Source organism: Sinohyriopsis cumingii, chromosome 6, assembly GCF_028554795.1.
Source record: "Sinohyriopsis cumingii isolate HCF-2022 chromosome 6, ASM2855479v2, whole genome shotgun sequence".
Taxonomy (NCBI): Eukaryota; Metazoa; Mollusca; class Bivalvia; order Unionida; family Unionidae; genus Sinohyriopsis; species Sinohyriopsis cumingii.
Genome location: NC_142966.1, coordinates 89,260,060 through 89,279,331, shown reverse-complemented (window position 1 = coordinate 89,279,331; position 19,272 = coordinate 89,260,060). Strand labels below are relative to the sequence as shown.

General features: G+C 34.7%; 1 protein-coding gene across 10 annotated transcripts in view; it reads left to right on the top strand.

Annotated features, from left to right (window-relative positions):
• Positions 1 to 19,272, top strand: part of LOC149797407 (uncharacterized) — a 130,255-nt gene that overhangs the window by 27,659 nt on the left and 83,324 nt on the right. For 2 of the 10 annotated variants that reach the window (XM_089962181.1, XM_089962182.1), the window contains 3 exons: positions 1,684 to 1,827; positions 9,171 to 9,349; positions 10,482 to 18,491. The exons of 2 other annotated variants lie outside the window; for them this stretch is intronic. In XM_089962181.1, the coding sequence (XP_089818307.1) occupies positions 10,611 to 12,665 (2,055 nt within the window). In that variant the 5' untranslated portion in view covers positions 1,684 to 1,827; positions 9,171 to 9,349; positions 10,482 to 10,610 and the 3' untranslated portion in view covers positions 12,666 to 18,491. Of the gene's footprint in view, positions 1 to 1,683; positions 1,828 to 2,300; positions 2,559 to 9,170; positions 9,350 to 10,481; positions 18,492 to 19,272 lie in introns of those variants that run through there. 6 more of the 10 variants (XM_089962185.1, XR_016421813.1, XM_089962183.1 and 3 more) reach the window with 6 other exon arrangements.

The following is a 19,272-nucleotide window of genomic DNA, read 5'->3' as shown; positions in this document are numbered from 1 at the left end:
ATTTCGTCCAGTGCGGGATTTAGACGTGTGTAATAATGATAGTACGGTAGGCTAAGTGTGTGTGTGTGTGTGTGTGTGTGTGTGTGTGTGTTTTGGATTTGTAACGTAGCTTTAGCAATTTTTCAGTCATATCGCTACTATGTCTGCAATGTGTCAGTTAAGACATAGCGAGACCCTAAGTTATGGGAAGCTGTAGAGGCCCTATTTGGTATTAAAGAAAACTAAGAGGCCCCTTCAGACTATGAGTTCAGACAGTGAGGCCCTAAACTGTAGCTTGTTTAGCTTATGTATAAATCCGGTACTGATTTCATCACTACAATATTCATACGAGATAAAACAGAATATGACATATGTGGATTGTATACGTTATATCTATTTATTTATGTTTTTTTTCTTCTTCTTCTGAGAAATGAAAATTGACAGACATATTGTAATAATCGGAACTTTCCTGCGAAAAATTGGGAGATATTACGAGATGGGGAAGTAGATGAGGAAATACTCCCAAAATCGGGAGGTGTTTCTCCCGGCTTGAGAACTGTCTGGGCTTGTGGAATTTCAGTCAGGGCTTGAGTTTATTTAAGTCACCAGCCCGGGGCCAGTGCCTAAAAACAAACTCTTTGAGCACTGACCAAAACAGTACATAAACTATTATATTAGACAGCAGATTCAACTTCTGAATGTGCAACCCAGATCTGGTCTTCTCCTGTCTGTCTCGCTCACCATGTATATGTTTGTATTCGAGGACTGGCTAGGATTGCGTCACGGGACCACGTGCTCTGTCGTCTTATCACAACTCGGAAAAACTCGGCAATTTACGGAATCGTGGTATCTTCCACGCAATATAATTACTACCCGCTTACGATTTTTAATTTATAAACATTACAGTCGAATTAAAATCTGTAGAGAATTACATATGTAAAAGGAAGAGTTTGATTTCTGGTCTCCTTTAAGGATAATGGGAAGAACAAGATTTGACTTGAGTGTACCAAAAAGGCTTTAACTTGCAACAACCAGAACATATCGTGGCTTTTCTCAAAAAAAAAAAAATATCCGACAAAGTTAGAAAGTGTTCTAATTGTACACACTGGATACGGGAGTTTAGCCTTTTAGTAGCCCGTGTGTTAATAGCATGGACTGTCGGTTGAATCGCCTTTACATATAAGAGAGAGAGAGAGAGAGAGAGAGAGAGAAAGATATTTTATATTTTCAAAGCCGCGATTAAATCTATTTTATATTTGTAGCACCCGTCATTACTGTCAGTTGCTAGTGAAGTGTGTGTGTGTGTGTGTGTGTGTATATATGTATATATATATATATATATATATATATATATATATATATATATATATATATATATATATATATATATATATATATATATATATATACATACATACATACATACATACATATACATATATATATATATATATATATATATATATATATATATATATATATATATATCTGTATATGTTTAAAACGCATACTTCAGCTATATAAAATATTAGTTACGATATATAAATAAATAAAATAGTAAAATACAAACAAGGAGTTATAACAATCATTTAACGTTGAAAATGTTGCGCATGTTGTTCAGAGAGGTCACGTGTTATTCTAAAATGGGAGTTCAGGTTGGTATTTCCAATGCGTTTAAACAGTTTCTTTTGCTGCTCTCTCCAGCTTGTTCAGGGGCGCATATTGGTCTTAATGGAAGCACCAGCTCACATCTGCCAGATCGAAATTCTATTTTTAGACATCTGCTCTATTTCACGCAGCGAAACCACAATGGAGGGGAATCCCTGAAAGTCAACAACTATGTGGATGGTAATTATACTTTATTTTAAAATTTAGATATTTCAGTCTTGACCTTATGTCTGTCAGATTCGCTGTCTGCTAATTAATACTAAAGAGTTTTCTTTGCATATTGGTAGGAAAGATGATTTCGTATGTACCGACTCATGGCCGCATCAAACCATTATTGATTATATGCCATTAGATTTTATGGAGGGACAGCAATCCTCTTTCGTTTGGAAAAAATATGCTGGTAGCATCTTGTGTGGTAACATTTTTCACATGAAAGTCGTTGCGTATAGTGTACATGTAGATCTGTCATGTGAAGTTCAAAAATTAAACTTGTTATTGAATCGCAGAGAATATTGTTATCAATGATATGTTGTCAGAAGCGAATATTGAGATCACGGTGGAGGTCCTGGAGGGGAGAGGGGTGGTGTTGCTTGTTTTTTTTCGTTGGATTTAACAGCGCTTTTAATACGTTATTGGGTTTGTCATGTTGACAGAATGGGACCATGTGCCTCTCCCAAGGACCCACAAAGGCAAACGTTTCGGGATGGCCTTTGTGGGTATCAAACCTGCCTCCATTTAGAGTTCAAATCTCTACTAGATGAGCCATGGAGTCTTGCGGGGGAGTCGGGGACCATTGCGTAACGAGAAATGAAAAGTAAAAATAAAAAGTAATCATTAAAAGCCATATTGTTCTCGTGTTCACTATCTTAAATTTACACTGGCTCAATAGTTTATATGATTTGTACGAACTGTACTAATGGGGTTTGTTTCTTTACTGTATATTTTGCAGCAAACTTTGTAATTATTATATACAAGACATCAACATAGATGACGTGATAACATTTTTATTACTACCGAAGCCCTCCCTGTAGTGACACACTTCATTTTTTCCTCGAATCCGAGGTCTCGCTTTCATAATCCGAGATTATGACTGAGACATCCATTGACTAATTCAAGATTGACATCTCTCATTAGCAAAGCAAGATCTCGGTTTAGTAAATCTAGATAATTTATTTGTAATTGAGATTTCAGTGTGTCCCTTTAGGGCTTCCGTACATGCCGAATACGTATGATGATGTAAAAACAAATTAATTTTATTATTTTATCCCACCCCACCCCATAAAAATATGTAGTTAGAGCATTTACGAGTGGTCATTTCGTATTTACGTATGTGTACTTCTCTATGTGTGTGTGTGTGGGAGGGGGGATTCGATTTATAACGGGATAAAATGACTCAGCCATGTACAACTGATTCTGATAAAACAAAATTTGAAATGTATACACATTTGAACTACTATAGCTTGCACTGTGCCCCCGCCCCAACGGTGAAAGTTTGGTTGTGTTAGCAATAATTTAGATTTAAATGGATGATTTTTTAGAATCTGCATTTAGCCAATAGGCATTCAGCATGTATATGCGTACATATGTAAGTTCGTTACAGAAATTGATAGTGGAACATGTTGAAAAGCTGTATCGCTTATACAAAGATTCGGTCATTCCAAAGATATATGCTTACATGTATATACAAACATCCACATGCACATGTATACATACACAATATAAGTGTGTATGCATGTAAATATTAGGCACACATTCATACATGTCTGTATGGATAGAGCTGGCAGACGTGAAATATTTTGTACCGCTGCATACCGCGGTATTTCGGAATGTTCCACGGTATACAGCATTTATATTACGGACTAACAATTCAGTGTTCTGGGTTAGGGGCCTGACACGTTTTTGTTGTTTTTGTTAGGTTTAACGCCAATTTTCAGCACAATATAGGCTATACATGACGGCCAGTATTAATGGTGGAGGAAGGATCCGGAAAAAAACCCGGAAAGAACCACCGACCCACGATTGGCAAGCTTTCTCACATACCCGCATAAGCCGAACCAGAGACTTGAACCCACGCAGACAGATGAGATAGCAATGATCCGTAATGGTGAGCACTTTAGACCGCTCGTCCACTCGGGGTCCTCGCTTTTTTATTTAATTCCCGTCTGTAATTTGTTTCGAAAATGTCTTGCTCTGATCTCTCAGTGATACTATTTGAAAAACGTTTTTTTTTTTTTGTTGAGATAATAGAAAAGAAAACATTTCCTCTCAAAAGAAAATCACAGCCTCCACCCATCCTCGAAAATGAAATGGCCTTTTAAAAGATTCACTTACTATGTGTATGTTAATTGCTGTCTGAGTTTTCAGTCTAAAAGCTGTAACAGAAGTGGAATGATTAAGCTTACACTATAGCAAATAACGTGAACGATATGAGGCTGACCTTTAGGGAGCCGATTGATGAAAATAAAAGTGACATAATAGGCCATGAAGCTTTGAGTATCATAGGAACATTATGCATGAAATTTGATTGATAGTGGTGCATGCATTTAAGCAATTAAGTGGAGATGAAATGAATTTTAACAGCGATGATAATAATAATAATAATAATAATAATAATAAACCATGCAATTTTATATAATTTAAAAAAGCAGACATCATATTGCATTCAGTTAGTTGCTCTAAAGATATATTCCTCCACTTTTCTAACATTGTAAGATTTTGTCGAATTTAGTAATTTAATACATTTCAACATAATTGGGCCCTTCCAAGATTAAGCGTTTTTATACCTCTTTCCTAACAGTAAATATCATCCGCATTCTGATACGAAATGATACTCGTCTTCCAGCATATTGCAGAAACTACAAGTCCTTTGATCTAGTTGGGTAGATTGTGGAATCCTCCATCTTCCTCGTTCAGTACATAAAGTGTGGGCAGATATCCTTATTTTTATATGGACTGTATCACGATTACAATCTCCAAATACTCAGTATAGCCCAAATATGATGCCAAATCTCCAAATATTCTGTATAGCCCAAATATGATGCCAAATCTCCAAATACTCAGTATAGCCCAAATATGATGCCAAATCTCCAAATATTCTGTATAGCCCAAATATGATGCCAAATCTCCAAATACTCAGTATAGCCCAAATAGGATGCCAAATCTCCAATACTCTGTATAGCCCAAATATGATGCCAAATCTCCAAATATTCTGTATAGCCCAAATATGATGCCAAATCTCCAAATATTCTGTGTAGCCCAAATAAGATGCCAAATCTCCAAATACTCAGTGTAGCCCAAATATGATGCCAAATCTCCAAATACTCAGTGTAGCCCAAATATGATGCCAAATCTCCAAATATTCTGTATAGTCCAAATATGACACCAAATCTCCAAATACTCTGTATAGCCCAAATATGATGCCAAATCTCCAAATACTCTGTATAGCCCAAATATGATGCCAAATCTCCAAATACTCTGTATAGCCCAAATATGATGCCAAATCTCCAAAATACTCTGTATAGCCCAAATATGATGCCAAATCGCCAATTACTCTGTATAGCCCAAATATGATGCCAGATTTCAATACCATCTAGCTCTTGGAAAGATCTTTGATCTTAGATTGTCAGCTTTGAATAAATTAGTCAGCTTGACGCTGTCTGATGAAAGACATGTAAACCTGTATTGTACCAACGTCTTGAAGATTAATAATCCAAGACTAATAAATCACATTTCAAGCATAGCTTTGTATAAAATCACAGCATCAAACTTAGAATGTGTGTCCTGTTCAACTTAAAATATCTTACTATCATTAAAATTAAATGCCTATTCCTATGTTATATCTGAACACATTTTACATCAACTTGTGCCACATTTGGTTATCTGGATGGATCTCTGTTATAGTGAAGTAAAACGTTGACTTGGCAAACATTTGTTGAAATGTTTTGGGACTGTCTTTGACAATTCGAAGTTTTTCACTACGACGAAGTAACAGATGGGATCATCATGTACGTACCATGACGGAACCCCGATGTCTGTGTTCAACGAAATATTGATCGGGTAGTAACCAACAGTGTATGCGTTATTGGTCTTGTTTTGAACGTTTAGCAATCGAGGCACGAATAAGGTCAATAGCGAAACCTCAATTATTTGCACTTGTTTAAAAGCTAATCTCTCTCTCTCTCTCTCTCTCTCCTGTGACGGCCGTGTTGCACGCATATAAAAAGTGGTACGGCCATTTCAGTACATTGTCGCGGAAAAGATAATCTTTTGCTTGGAGCCTGAAGAAAAGTCGAAGTTCTCTTCTAATGTAACTTATCTTACCACCGCTCCGGTGGCCTAGTGGTTAGACCGTCCGCCTCGGATGCGGGAATTCGTGGGTTCGATCCCCGACCAGACTCATACCAAAGACTTACAAAGATGGTACTAACAGCTCCCTGAATGTAATATTCGGACCTTCAGAGGAATTTAATATTCGGACCTTCAGAGGAATTTAATATTCGGACCTTCAGAGGAATTTAATATTCGGACCTTCAGAGGAATTTAATATTCGGACCTTCAGAGGAATTTAATATTCGGACCTTCAGAGGAATTTAATATTCGGACCTTCAGAGGTCGCTATGCAGATATTATCACCAGGAAAAAACAGTTCAGCTTCATGAACATTCGCAAACGACACTCTGGGAAAATGGAAGGACACAGAACGCAACGCTAAATTTGATACTTTCCAATTCCTACAAAAGTCAGAGAACCTTCGAAGTAGCTTTCATAGTTTTGAAAAAATATCGATAAATGGACAACAAACAAATCGAAGTTCGATGCTAGACATACTTCATCAAGTAATTACATCATTACTATTCATTCTTTTTCTTTCTATTAACACACAGAACACTTCCAGTGTAAAGGCATATATATATATATATATATATATATATATATATATATATATATATATATATGTGTGTGTGTGTGTGTGTGTGTGTGTGTGACTTACTGTCCTATGGAAATGATCGGTTGATGCAGTAATTAAGTTTCTAAGATGTCTTGTCATGTCTGTTTTAATTTTGATGGAAGTGACCTCATGAACTCAGGTTAGCCATCACAAAATCTCCTGCTTGCATCAATTAACTGCTGTCAAATGTTGCATCGATGTTTATCGTTAAGACAAAATTATATCAAATAAATATGGTAGCCTGGGAATATATACTTCAATTTTCCCTGTTTGACACAGGTTTGGGTTGCTCCTGTTTGACTTCTGAATCCACTTAAATGAAATAATAAAGTTAGTAAATTTTAATAGGGTTCAGCGAAGGCAATTTTTCTGATATTTTATGAAGATCTTATTTTATAGCTTCCTGATAGAATCAATCATTTAATTCCCTGGTTTCTACTAATTATCGATTATACAAGCTCATCTATCCAACTCACCCTCAACCAGCTCATACTCTTCAGTTCACTACACAATTTCATTTGCTTGTCCTACAATCTCTCCAGCTCACCCTACGATTTATCTAGCTCACTCTTAAGTTCTCTCCGGCTCGTCCTACGATCTATGCAGCTCGTCTTTTACAGTTCACTTCACTTTCTCTTCAATGCCAGCCGTGTCACATTTAGCGGATTACGCCTAAGTTCCATCGGGCAACTGAATTAATATCACAGGGAATGGAAACTGCGGATGGCAACAAAAGTGATAAATCACCAGGCCTAGATTATTTGACCAGATTTTCATAATAATTTTATATAGTCTTCAGCCGGAAATAGCTTAGTTTTGTTTTCAGTGCTTGGTTTGAAATAAATTTGTAGAGCTATGACTTTTGCCACTATATTTAGTACTACTTATTGACAAATAACTGACTTTACTTAAGAGGAAGCTCTTAATTTTTTTTAAAATTGCTTATCAACATCAGAAATTATTTACGTTGCACCATTACCTTTAGTAATGTTATAGTCTAACATTGTTTTTAAATATTTAAAAACCCAATCGCAGCCGATCATATAAATTTCAAAATTAAAAATTACAAAATACATGTCGCTTTGTAGATTGAATGAATGGTGATTTAGACAGCAAAAAAAAGAAGAATCTCAAAGTGATGTGTTATTCTTCTGTACATAGTTTAACATTTATCTTTTTTGTTTACAATTTATCTCAGTTTCAATAAATAGTTGTTTATAATTTTCATTACATATTAACATATACTCACAAATCTCAACTTTTTAAAGACTGCACTAGCTTGTTGTTCTGTTTTGAAAATGTTGTTGTTACTCGTTCCCCCAGAGTGGATGGTCGTTATGACATGGAGTTGTCACCAAATGACATCTAATACTATCCTGAAAATTCTTTTCGAGCATTAGACCGCCAGTCTTTTCGAGGGTGGGGTGTGTGGGTGTGCTGGGATGTGGTCTTTAATCAGGGTTCCTGTCTCTTCAGATTTATATTAAATCAAGGCTGCCGATCATAGAGTGAATCGTTGACAACGAAGTTTTATTATTATTATTTTGACAATAATTAAAGGTATTTACTTAGATGATTTGGGGAACAATTTACTCACCTGACATAAGAATTGGTGCGTCACCTATGTTTTCTAAAAGATTTGTTTTTGAACTTTTTATCAATAGTCAGGTTAATGCTTGTTTGATCCGTATATTGCACATTATGACATTATATAACCTATGATGGTGATATCCAAACTGAGACAGTTACACAGGATGTGAGGCCATATGAGATTATGGTATGGACCTGCGTACGTCATGCTTTGTACGTAGTAAATTGTACGTCATGTATCAGTCAGACTTGGAATATGGGTTTATGTTCTTAAGATCTCGGACGAGTTCGAAAATGTGCGAGATCCACGTCTTCTAATTAGATGGTCTTTCACTAAATTTATGATGCATAATGTAGCTTGTACTCACACAGAATTTATTAACACTTTTATAAAAATGATTTTCATAATTTCTAGCTAGATTCACCTAGCAAATTCGAATATCGAATCTTTATTCTTGTCACATATCAACATAACTAGTTATAATTGGTTATCTCACACAACCATGAAATTTCTCCAAAATTTCTTCCTTCTCTGTGGCAACTAAGTTGAATTATATATATATACGCTGCAACTCAGATACCGGCCAAGGAATTTTTATGAAAACAATATTTTCATGTTCGATGTTGGACAAAAAATATTTATTTAGAAGGCATGCTCTGTAGTATGTGCACATTGTTTGCCAAATATATAATGAATATTGATTTAATTCGTTTAAATAGTATGTTCTCGTTGTAATTAACTGCATTATTATGAGGCATGCATATAATTACTGAAAGTTTTTAATTGTGTAGTGATGTAAAGTTTAGAATATAAATCCAGCATAATTCTGTACTTTCACAACCTTGTTTTAAAAGTATTGATTAGATATTTTAAAGTTTTATACCGCTTAAAAACCGACTTCAAGGTGTTGTGGGGTCATATTAACTATTTTTTAACATTGGAAAACCTGTCTTCTACATTGTCCGCAGTAATTTATTTTTCTAGATGCAACGCTCGAGATTGGTCGTTACGAGATATCATATCGAGGCCTTTTTGCCACATTATTTCAAGTCGAGCCACCTGGCTCAGTGCTCAGTGCCTTTGGGCTCTTGACCAGAAGGATGCGGGTTCGATTCTTACCATTGGATCAGTCAGATCAGCTACTGTAATGTATTTTGGGCGAGGTACTTTACTCTACTTTTATCGGCATAGTATAATCTTCAAAGTGTTGATGTACTTTAAAAACAAAATGTAAGAAACGAAACTAGTCGCTTTATTTCAGATGAACGAACCAATAATTTCGCCACTATTCCTCCTCGCTTTATTTACATGTACAAACACACCTCTTTCAAGAACAGTTGGCTACTCATTCTAAGAAAATGTTTGGTATAAATATAATAAAGTGCATATCTAACTTATATTTTTGAGGTAAGAGCATCAATGCAAATCTTCCCATGGGTGAAAAAGTCGCAGGAAACAAATTTCTTTCTTATACAGATTGTTACATTTATACATACACCAAAGTAATGAGGTATTCTCCATGTCCGGTGTACATATGGTAGTTTCACTACCAAACACAGACATTTTAAAGCGTATTAAATTTATTTGCGTCTCGTCAATTAACTTGTTACTGCTGACAGACTTTCGAAAGTCGTGATGTAAAGTCAATAACTGTGATTTTTGCAAATCTTCTTACCCGTTAGGAGCCGCTTTGGCTCAATTGTTAATGTGCCGTACATGCGATCGAAAGGTTGCGGATTCCAGTCCTGCCAATGGATCACTCTTGTTCGGCGACTGTGATTTGTCCTTTGGTGAGTCACTTTACTCCAGTTGCCTCTGCAACATTGAATCTAATTGTATTATTGGGCCGCAGTACACCAAACCTAACCGAACTCTCTTGGTGGCTGAAATGTCTATATATGATTATAACATTTGTTACCTGATGAGCATATCTGAAATGTTACATTGCGTTAAGATTTAGTACTGTTGTGTGCATTACTGGAAATGTTAGTATAACATAATATTTACTTATTGCTTGTTTCTTTTTCCGTTATTTTGCTTAAAAAGGTTTGAGTTCTGGGCCGGGGCATCCAAAAAAATGCTATGGCACAGCTCTTTTAAACTATAATTATGTCCTGAAGTTTATGCATAAATACATGTAATAATTATTATTTACGTGATTTGTTTAGCAAAGCACTTTCTGTCCCTGAACAGACGACCTTTATTTGTCATGTGTTCGTTTTGTTTTTATCAGGAATTTAGATCAGGAAAGTTGAAAAGTACTCTCGACAATGCGATTCGTTTATTATCTTGTAGGTGGAAAGTAAGAGGGTGTTAAACGATACATCTGACAAGAGCGTTCGGATATCTTCGTCTAAAGGTTACAGAATGACGGTGAAGTTTGACACACGATGACAGATAAACAACTTAGGTGACAGAACAAAGATGGCGACAGTGTTTCCTTTCATTGCGATGCCCGTGAAGATTTGTACACGTGCATTCATTTGGCTTGCCAACTGTATCTGTTTCTGCACTACATTGCTCAGACGACATCTTGTCATGGGAAGACGAAAAAGAGCAAAACAGACTATTTTGGGTTTGGTTTCGGTACTTTTGACCTATTACTTGTATCAGACTTTAACAATGCCAGTGCGTTTCTTATTCACCAATGCCAATATCAATACCCAGTGCATCATCCCTGACCTTGACCCTTTTGATAAGTCAATCATGAAGTTCGTCTGGCATCCGGATCCCATCCGTTGTGACCCTACCCCATCCTTGATGTACATAGATGATGATGGAATTTTGAAATTCAACGTATCCTCTGTGCAGTATTACGGAAAAGAAGATTTTAAGTGTTCATATAGAATTCTTATACGTCACAAAAATGATGACTATCGTGTGTCGTTCGGTGATGCTGTTGATTTCAAACCACCAGTCAAAGTCCCTGCTGATTTTGTTCGAGTGACCTGTACAAATTCGAATTCGAAAACGGTGTATGATAACCTGCATGTTAACATATATACACAAAAAGTGAGAAAAGAGAAAGAAGTTTTAAGTGAGGACGATAGTCATTTTAGTGTGTTCATGTTTGGTTTAGACTCTACGTCTCGATTATCTGCCATACGAAAACTTACGAAAACTTATGAATACGTCACCAAAGAATTAAAAGCCTTTGTCTTTAAAGGTTACATGAAAGTTGCTGATAATACGTTTCCAAATTTGGTACCAGTCTTGACCGGAAAGAGGGCATGGACAAACGAATTACCACTAAATAATTATATAGATGATCCTATAGATAACTTTCCGTTTATCTGGAAGAACTTCTCACAAGCTAAATATGTCACATATTTTGCCGAAGACTACCCAGAAATTGCCACCTTTAATACTAATGCGGGAGGGTTCTTGGAAGAACCAACTGACCATTACATGCGACCATTCATGCTGGGAATGAAAAAAGTTGATCTTATCCAGTTCGTTCTCAACTCTGTGATGATTCAGTTTGAATACAGTAAATTTCATTTAAGAAAACAGTCTTCCCTTTGCTTTGGTAACCAACCAAAGCACGCTATATTGATTGACTATTACAGACGCTTCGTTAAGGCTTATAGGAACCAACGCCGGTTCGGTTTCTCTTGGCTAACAGAAATTTGTCATGAGTTTATTAACTTTCTGGAGTTAGGAGACGAGGATTTTTTAAACTTTTTCAAATTTTTGAAAGAAGATGGACACCTAGATAGAGCTTTTCTAATATTTTACAGCGATCATGGTTCTAGAATTGATGAAATTCGGAACACATTTGTAGGCCGAATTGAAGAACGGATGCCACTCTTAAGCATTGTAGTGCCAGAAGTCTTACTCCAAAAATACCCTGACTTGCATCAAAACATTCTGGAAAATACTGAAAGACTTACCACTAATTTTGATCTTCACGAAACTTTAAAAGATATTGTTCAAGGAAACTACGATTTGCATGGAGCTTTAAAGAATCAAATTCCAAGCAGAGGGGTAAGCCTTTTTAAACCTATTTCTAATACTCGGTCGTGCGCAGAAGCCTGGATTCCAGAAAATTACTGCGCATGTTACAAGTCCGACATATTGAACCCTAACGATCCAGTACTGGAGAAGGTTGCTAATTTTATTGTGCACCACATCAACAACCTTCTTACTAAATACAAGGATGTATGTGCCAAATTGAAACTTTTGAAAGTTCACGAAGCGCAGTTGATATCATCGGGGCTTTCAGCAAAAGGCGAAGAAGAAACTAGATTAACTTTTTATAAATTTATATCCAAACCGGAAAAAGAAAAACATAGACGTTATCTTGTCGTATTTGAAACAGTTCCTGGAAATGCTCTGTTTGAGGGCACAGTGGATTATCATGTAGAGAAGGGTTTAGAAGTACTAGGAGACATTAGTAGGACTAATAAATATGGCAATCAGTCCCATTGTGTCATTGAGAGAAGACTGAAACTTTACTGCTTGTGTAATTCTTGGTAAATCAGTCCCATCTTGTCAAGGAGAGACAACTCAAACTTCCCTGATTGGTACAAGCAAAAGTGAATTTCAGTTTCTGTGCTATTTTGTGCTCACGTCAATATTTCAAAGAATGTTGAGGCGTGTTGGTATTAAATAACATCGTCCTCTGTATTAAGCGTGCTTTAAAAGCACAATCTCGATTCTGTTTACATTACAGCTGTAGACGAATTTACAAAGGAAACTAAATTCCTGCCATGCTGGGATGCTATGGTTGATGTGCCATTTTCTGCCAAAGTAACCAAAACCAAAATGGCATGGACATTGGAACTCCACCCCAAAGGGTACGATATTATACTCAATCCTACATACAGTGAACAGATACATAAAACCACCAAAAAGCCTTAGTGTAGAACAAAAAATAATTAATAGAATAATGACAGGGAAAACTAAACTTGCAGGAAGTTTTGGCGACTAGATAAGTCCAAAAACCAGCCGATATAAACTGTCCCAATTGTCACACTCTAGAAGACCTCAACCATATATTTAGTGGTTGCTCAAAACTCAGGGCAGCAAGGCCCCAAACCAGATTAAATCATCCTATAAATACCCAGACTTTTTGCACGAATCAAACCTAAATAAGCAACTAACCAGTAATAATATATTAAAATTCCTAGAAAAGACAGGACTTAAAAATAGAATATTGTCATTTATTAAAATAATTAATCATATAAGATTGGCAACTTTGAATCGTCACAAAGCGAACCGATGAAATCGGCAAAGAAGCAAGGCTTATTAAAAAAAAAAGATACTAATATATCCCAATACCCAATCCAGAATAAACTTAACCCCGAATACAATCAAGCACCTTAAAATATTTACAAAAAAAACAAAACAACCTCCCCCCTTTAAAATCAGTGTTACACTTAGTTTATCAGTTAAATAGGACCGGCGGCTGGACGCGGCCACACATACCTGATTAAATCAGCAAGTCGCACGCCTATCCCATACAAATAAATATATCAAATTTAGTTGGCGAGGTGGGGGGTGGGGGGTGGAGAGCAGAAAGAAATTTTTTAAAAACTATTTTTCTAATTATCTCTTCTCTCAACTGACTCCTCTCTTCTACTAACCGAAACAGCACAGAATAATCATCAATTTCTCTTTGGCAAAATAAAAATCAATTTCAAAATTCACCTACTACAATAGCCCTGATCCAGTCGAAACCACCAGGGACAACAGACGATGGCTTTCCTTCGCCTTCCTTCCCTTGCCACGACCGGTCTGAAATAAACGTTCTACATTTTCAATAAAGTAAGTGAAGGCACTATTCACAATCCAGAATTTCGAGCAAATAGAAAACACAGGAAATTAACTAGTATCATGTGTGCGTGGGTCCATTCCTTCTCATGAAACAGCCCTCCAGTCAGACCGTAATGGGTCCTTTAGGTCCCCCGGCTGAAGGCTACATTTTCAGTGTACTTTGTACACATAAACGCCTGGGGGATGAGGCTCTCTTTCCTTCCCCCAGGAATAATTATCAGGTCGCGGTGCAATCATAAACCAGTGGCACATGCACGTTAGTGCGCATGCCACTTTAATTACAGCAAGCAAGCAAGCATTATCTGAGGACTTAAAAGCTAGTGTAATACATTAATACTAAGAGGCTACTAAACGAACACAAAATGGGGTATTGACGTTTTCAATGGTAAGTTTGTAATTTTTTTTAGTTTTCATTTTGTTTGCTTATTTAAAAACGTGTGGATGTTGGTGGTATGGTGAATGTGACCACTTACACAAACATAGAAACAAATATTTATGAGACCATTATTTACTGACTGAATAAAGTTTTTAAAAGGTAAAACTACCATTTCCACCAATGTGACTTAACACCATGGAAAAATGTATATAATAATCCATAAAGGTGATTGTTTTGCTAATTTAAATTATTTTGGATGTGTAGTTATTATTTCCTTCCAGCACACCAGCACTGAAATATGCAACCAAATAAAACATATGGCCGGTTTTGCCAGCAACTCTACATTTAACAACTGAGAGGGTCTTGTTACGTGTTAACACTGATGAAACAAATCTAAAATGTGATTCCTGAATAGAACATACTAACATTTTGAAAAAATATTATTTTTTATCTGAAAAGAAATGTGCTGACACCTTCCTAAGATGTAAAGTATGAAGTTGCCGAATAAACGTAACTGTGACAGTAGTTACATTTCATTTGACATTACATCACTGAACGAGTCTTCACAAGTATTAGATCTGTTAAGAAGGATATAAAATGTTATTTCTGTATACAATTTATTTAATTGTTACCTTTATGTTAGTAAGGGATAGCATCATCTTGTTCATATTTCCATGTTGTTCATTGATAAAATCCATTATGATTTAAGGTTTGATTGGAAATTTAATCTAGCAAACTAGTTCTTTCCATATCAGCTGTTATTATGTAATGTCATGGTCATCTGATGTAGTAGATGGGACTAACTAAAATAGAACAAGAATGTTGTAAATGATTTAAATGTGTTGAAACCATCGGTAGCCGTTGCCTAAGATGTAAAGTATGAAGTTTCTGAATAAACTTATTTGTGACAGAAGTCAATATATTCGTGTGATTCTGTGCAGGTTATGTATTATGGGGAGAAGTAAAACGGCGATTGCATTGTTGATGAAATAAGTGGATTTGACGAAGAAAGGACGAAATTAGAACTATAAGGATTAAATGATCATCGTTGGGTATTTATCGATGTGTACATTTTACCTAATCACTCACAAAGTTAACATAAAGTCCTTTGGACTTTATTTACATTGTGAGTGATTAGGTAAAATTTGCACATCGATAAATATCCAACCATGATCATTGAATCCTATAATGTTGTATAACCCTTATAACAATATAATTATATGTATAATTGTTTGTCTCTATTTATTTAATTATTTTACAGACAAGATAAACAAAACACATTTCATACGAACTCCACAGTAAGACCCAAATAGCTCAAGGTTTTTATCCCATATTCATGGACATATTAAAGCCATAACGAAAATACGTATGTGGACTTCATTCTGAAATAATTACAAGTAAAATCAACTATGTCTGAGGAAATCATTTGTGTAGAAACTTGTCTTTATCAGTAAAAATGTATATAAGATATCCTTTAAACGGAAGTCCTCTAAAACTGATTTAGTCAGATAAAAATAAACAACCAAATCATTAAAATGAACATCAGTCCATGTACGAAGTACTCATTAGATAAATACATTATTGCTTTGATGATTTCAACTAATCGTACACAACTGTGCAATTTGTATGGGATAATAATCTAACCATACCCTGTTGTAATTTGTATGGGATACTGATCTAATCATACACTGTTGTAATTTGTATGGGATACTGATCTAATCATACACTGTTGTAATTTGTATGGGATACTAATCTAATCATACACTGTTGTAATGTGCATGGGATATTAATCTAATCATACACTATTGTATTTGTATGGGATACTAGTCTAATCATCCACTGTTTAATTTGGATGGGATATTAATCTAATCATACAGTGTTGTAATTTGGATGGGATATTAATCTAATCACACACTGGTGTTATTTGTATGGGATACTAATCTAATCACAAACTGTTATTTTTATGAGTTGCTAATCTAATCACACACTGTTGTTTTTTGCATGGGTACTAATCTAATCAGCCACTGTTTAATTTCGATAGGATTTTAATCTAATCACACACTGTTGTTAAATGTATGGGATACTAATCTAATCATACACTGATGTAATGTGTAAGGGATACTAATTTATTCATACACTATTGTGTAATTGTTATGGGATTCTAATTGAATCACACACTGTTGTTTACTGTATGGGATACTAATCTAATCATACACTGATGTAATGTGTATGGGATACTAATCTAATCATACACTATTGTGTAATTTATATTGGATACTAATCTAATCACATGCTGCTGTTATTTGTATGGGATACTAATCTGATCATCCACTGTTTAATTTGGATGGGAAATTAATCTAATCACACACTGTTGTAGTTTATATGTAATACTAATCTAATGATACACTGATGTAATGTGTATGGGATACTAATCTAATCATACACTGGTGTACTTTGTATGAGATATTAATCTAATCACACAATGCTGTTATTTGTATGGGATACTAAAATAATTATCCACTGTTTAATTTGTATGGGATACTAATCTATTCATACACTGGTGTAATTTGTATGGGATATTAATGTAGTCACACACTGTTGTAATTTGTATGAGATACTATTCTAATCATCCACTGTTGAATTTGTATGGGATACTAATATAATCATACACTGTTTAATTTGTATGGGATACTAATCATACACTGTTTAATTTGTATGGGATACTAATCTAATCATACACTGTTTAATTTGTATGGGATACTAATCTAACAATACAGTGTTGTAATTTGTATGTGATACTAATTTAATTATACACTGTTGTAATTTATATGGGATACTAATCTATTCATACACTGGTGTAAATTGTATGGGATATTAATCTAGTCACACACTATTGTAATTTGTATGTGATACTAATCTAATCATCCACTGTTGAATTTGCATGGGATACTAATCTGATCATACACTGTTTAATTTGCATGGGACACTAATCTAATCATACACTGTTTAATTTGTATGGGATACTAATTTAATCATACACTGTTGTCATTTATATGGGATATTAATCTAATCACACACTGTTGTTATTTGTATGGGATACTAGTATAATCAGATACTATTGTAATTTGTATGGGATACTGTATACTGTTTATCAATGAACAAATACGATTTTGCCAAGCAGAATATAAAGTCTATTAATTTCAAATTTATTTTGTTTATGTACGCCGTAATTATATTAAATTGTATGAATAAATTTATAACTTTCATAATTCATTGTATAAGACGTGTGTTGACTAGATTTCTGAAATAAAATTGCTGTTAGATTTAAAAGAGACTGGCGACTGTTATCGGTGTGTGTGTATATATATATATATATATATATATATATATATATATATATATATATATATATATATATATATATATATATATATATATATATATATATATATATATATGAATATGTATATATGTGTATATATACATCGTGTACATACGTGTTTGATGCATTTGGTTTGATTTTTTTTTAATTTTGCAAAATTTGTATTCATTTAATTAAAATAATTTGAAGAATGAAATTCATTGTTAATGAGATATAGAGTATAGAATACCTTAATCGTTTTATTCAAACATATAATTAAATGTATGTGCCCACTGGTTGTAGTAACCGTTTTATATTAGAATAGTGTATTTTGATCCCTGAAAAATGTAGCTTTTTTATCATACTATATTCACTAAAGGCTCAAAATTAAATTAGGGATGCTTTCCGTCTTTTTTGTTGTTGTATAACAACGGGTTGATCGTCAGTACTTTCCTATGTTCTAAATTCTTGTAATGTATGGATTAGCTGTGGGTTACATTAAAGGATGTACGTTACCTAGTGGAATATAGGGGGTTTCACGGTTAGTATCTTCCCTTGAAAATACCAGAGGGCATATCGGTGCAACTCACTTCCGGATAGTTCAATCAATTAAGATGGCAGATGTTGATCAATAAAATGTGACAGACTGCTCACATTATGCAAACAGGATCGATATCACACTGTCTTAAAAAGAAATTCTATCAATATTTGATCGTTTTGTTTTTACATTCTCCCCCCCCCCCCACTAATTTGCACTGCTCCTAGCGTTCAAATAAATATTATCTGCCTATTTCAGAACTTATTATCTTTCCATTACTACCTTATGCTCTAGTTTGTATCATTTGATTGTGCGAAGGTGTATCGCTGCGTAAAAAGTTCTTGCAATTTATCTCGCTTAAAGAATAATGAAAATATGTTTATTTTGTACAGATTCAATCATAGCAGTTAATGGAGGCTGAACGACAACAAGAAAAAAGGTCTAACTTATTGATTTAGACTGTTGTTTTTCTAATAATGTTCATTACATTTTTTTATGAAATAATTTGAGTTTTTTTCCAAATGCACAAATGTCACCCACGCTTGAACAGACAAGCGCACGTACGACTCTCCTTGAAGATTATTTTAATTTTATTTCCTTGAACGGTTGGAAATTTTAGAGTATACAATTCAGAGAAATATTTATGTTAGACACACTATGCACGTATAGGACATTTGTTGCTCTCACCTATCCGTTTGTCTGTCTGTATGTCTTTCTTCTTTCATCTGGTGCATGGGTATGTATATCCTCGAATGAATGTGTGTTCGCATACGTATATTACATAAACATACTTCTGGTTAAAAACGTATATAAAATGATGCTAAGTTAAAAAGAGTGACTGATAGATAAAGAAAACAAATATGAATATTTGTGAGTATTCATTTATTATTGACTTGTAGAGTATGTTCTTACAAGCAGTCTCTTTTTTAAATCACACTGTTTGCAATTTTAGATCCAGTCACGTGGATCAATATTGATTTAAAAGGCGAACCAAAGTAATACGATGGAATCTGTGAAATAATTGGATCTATAA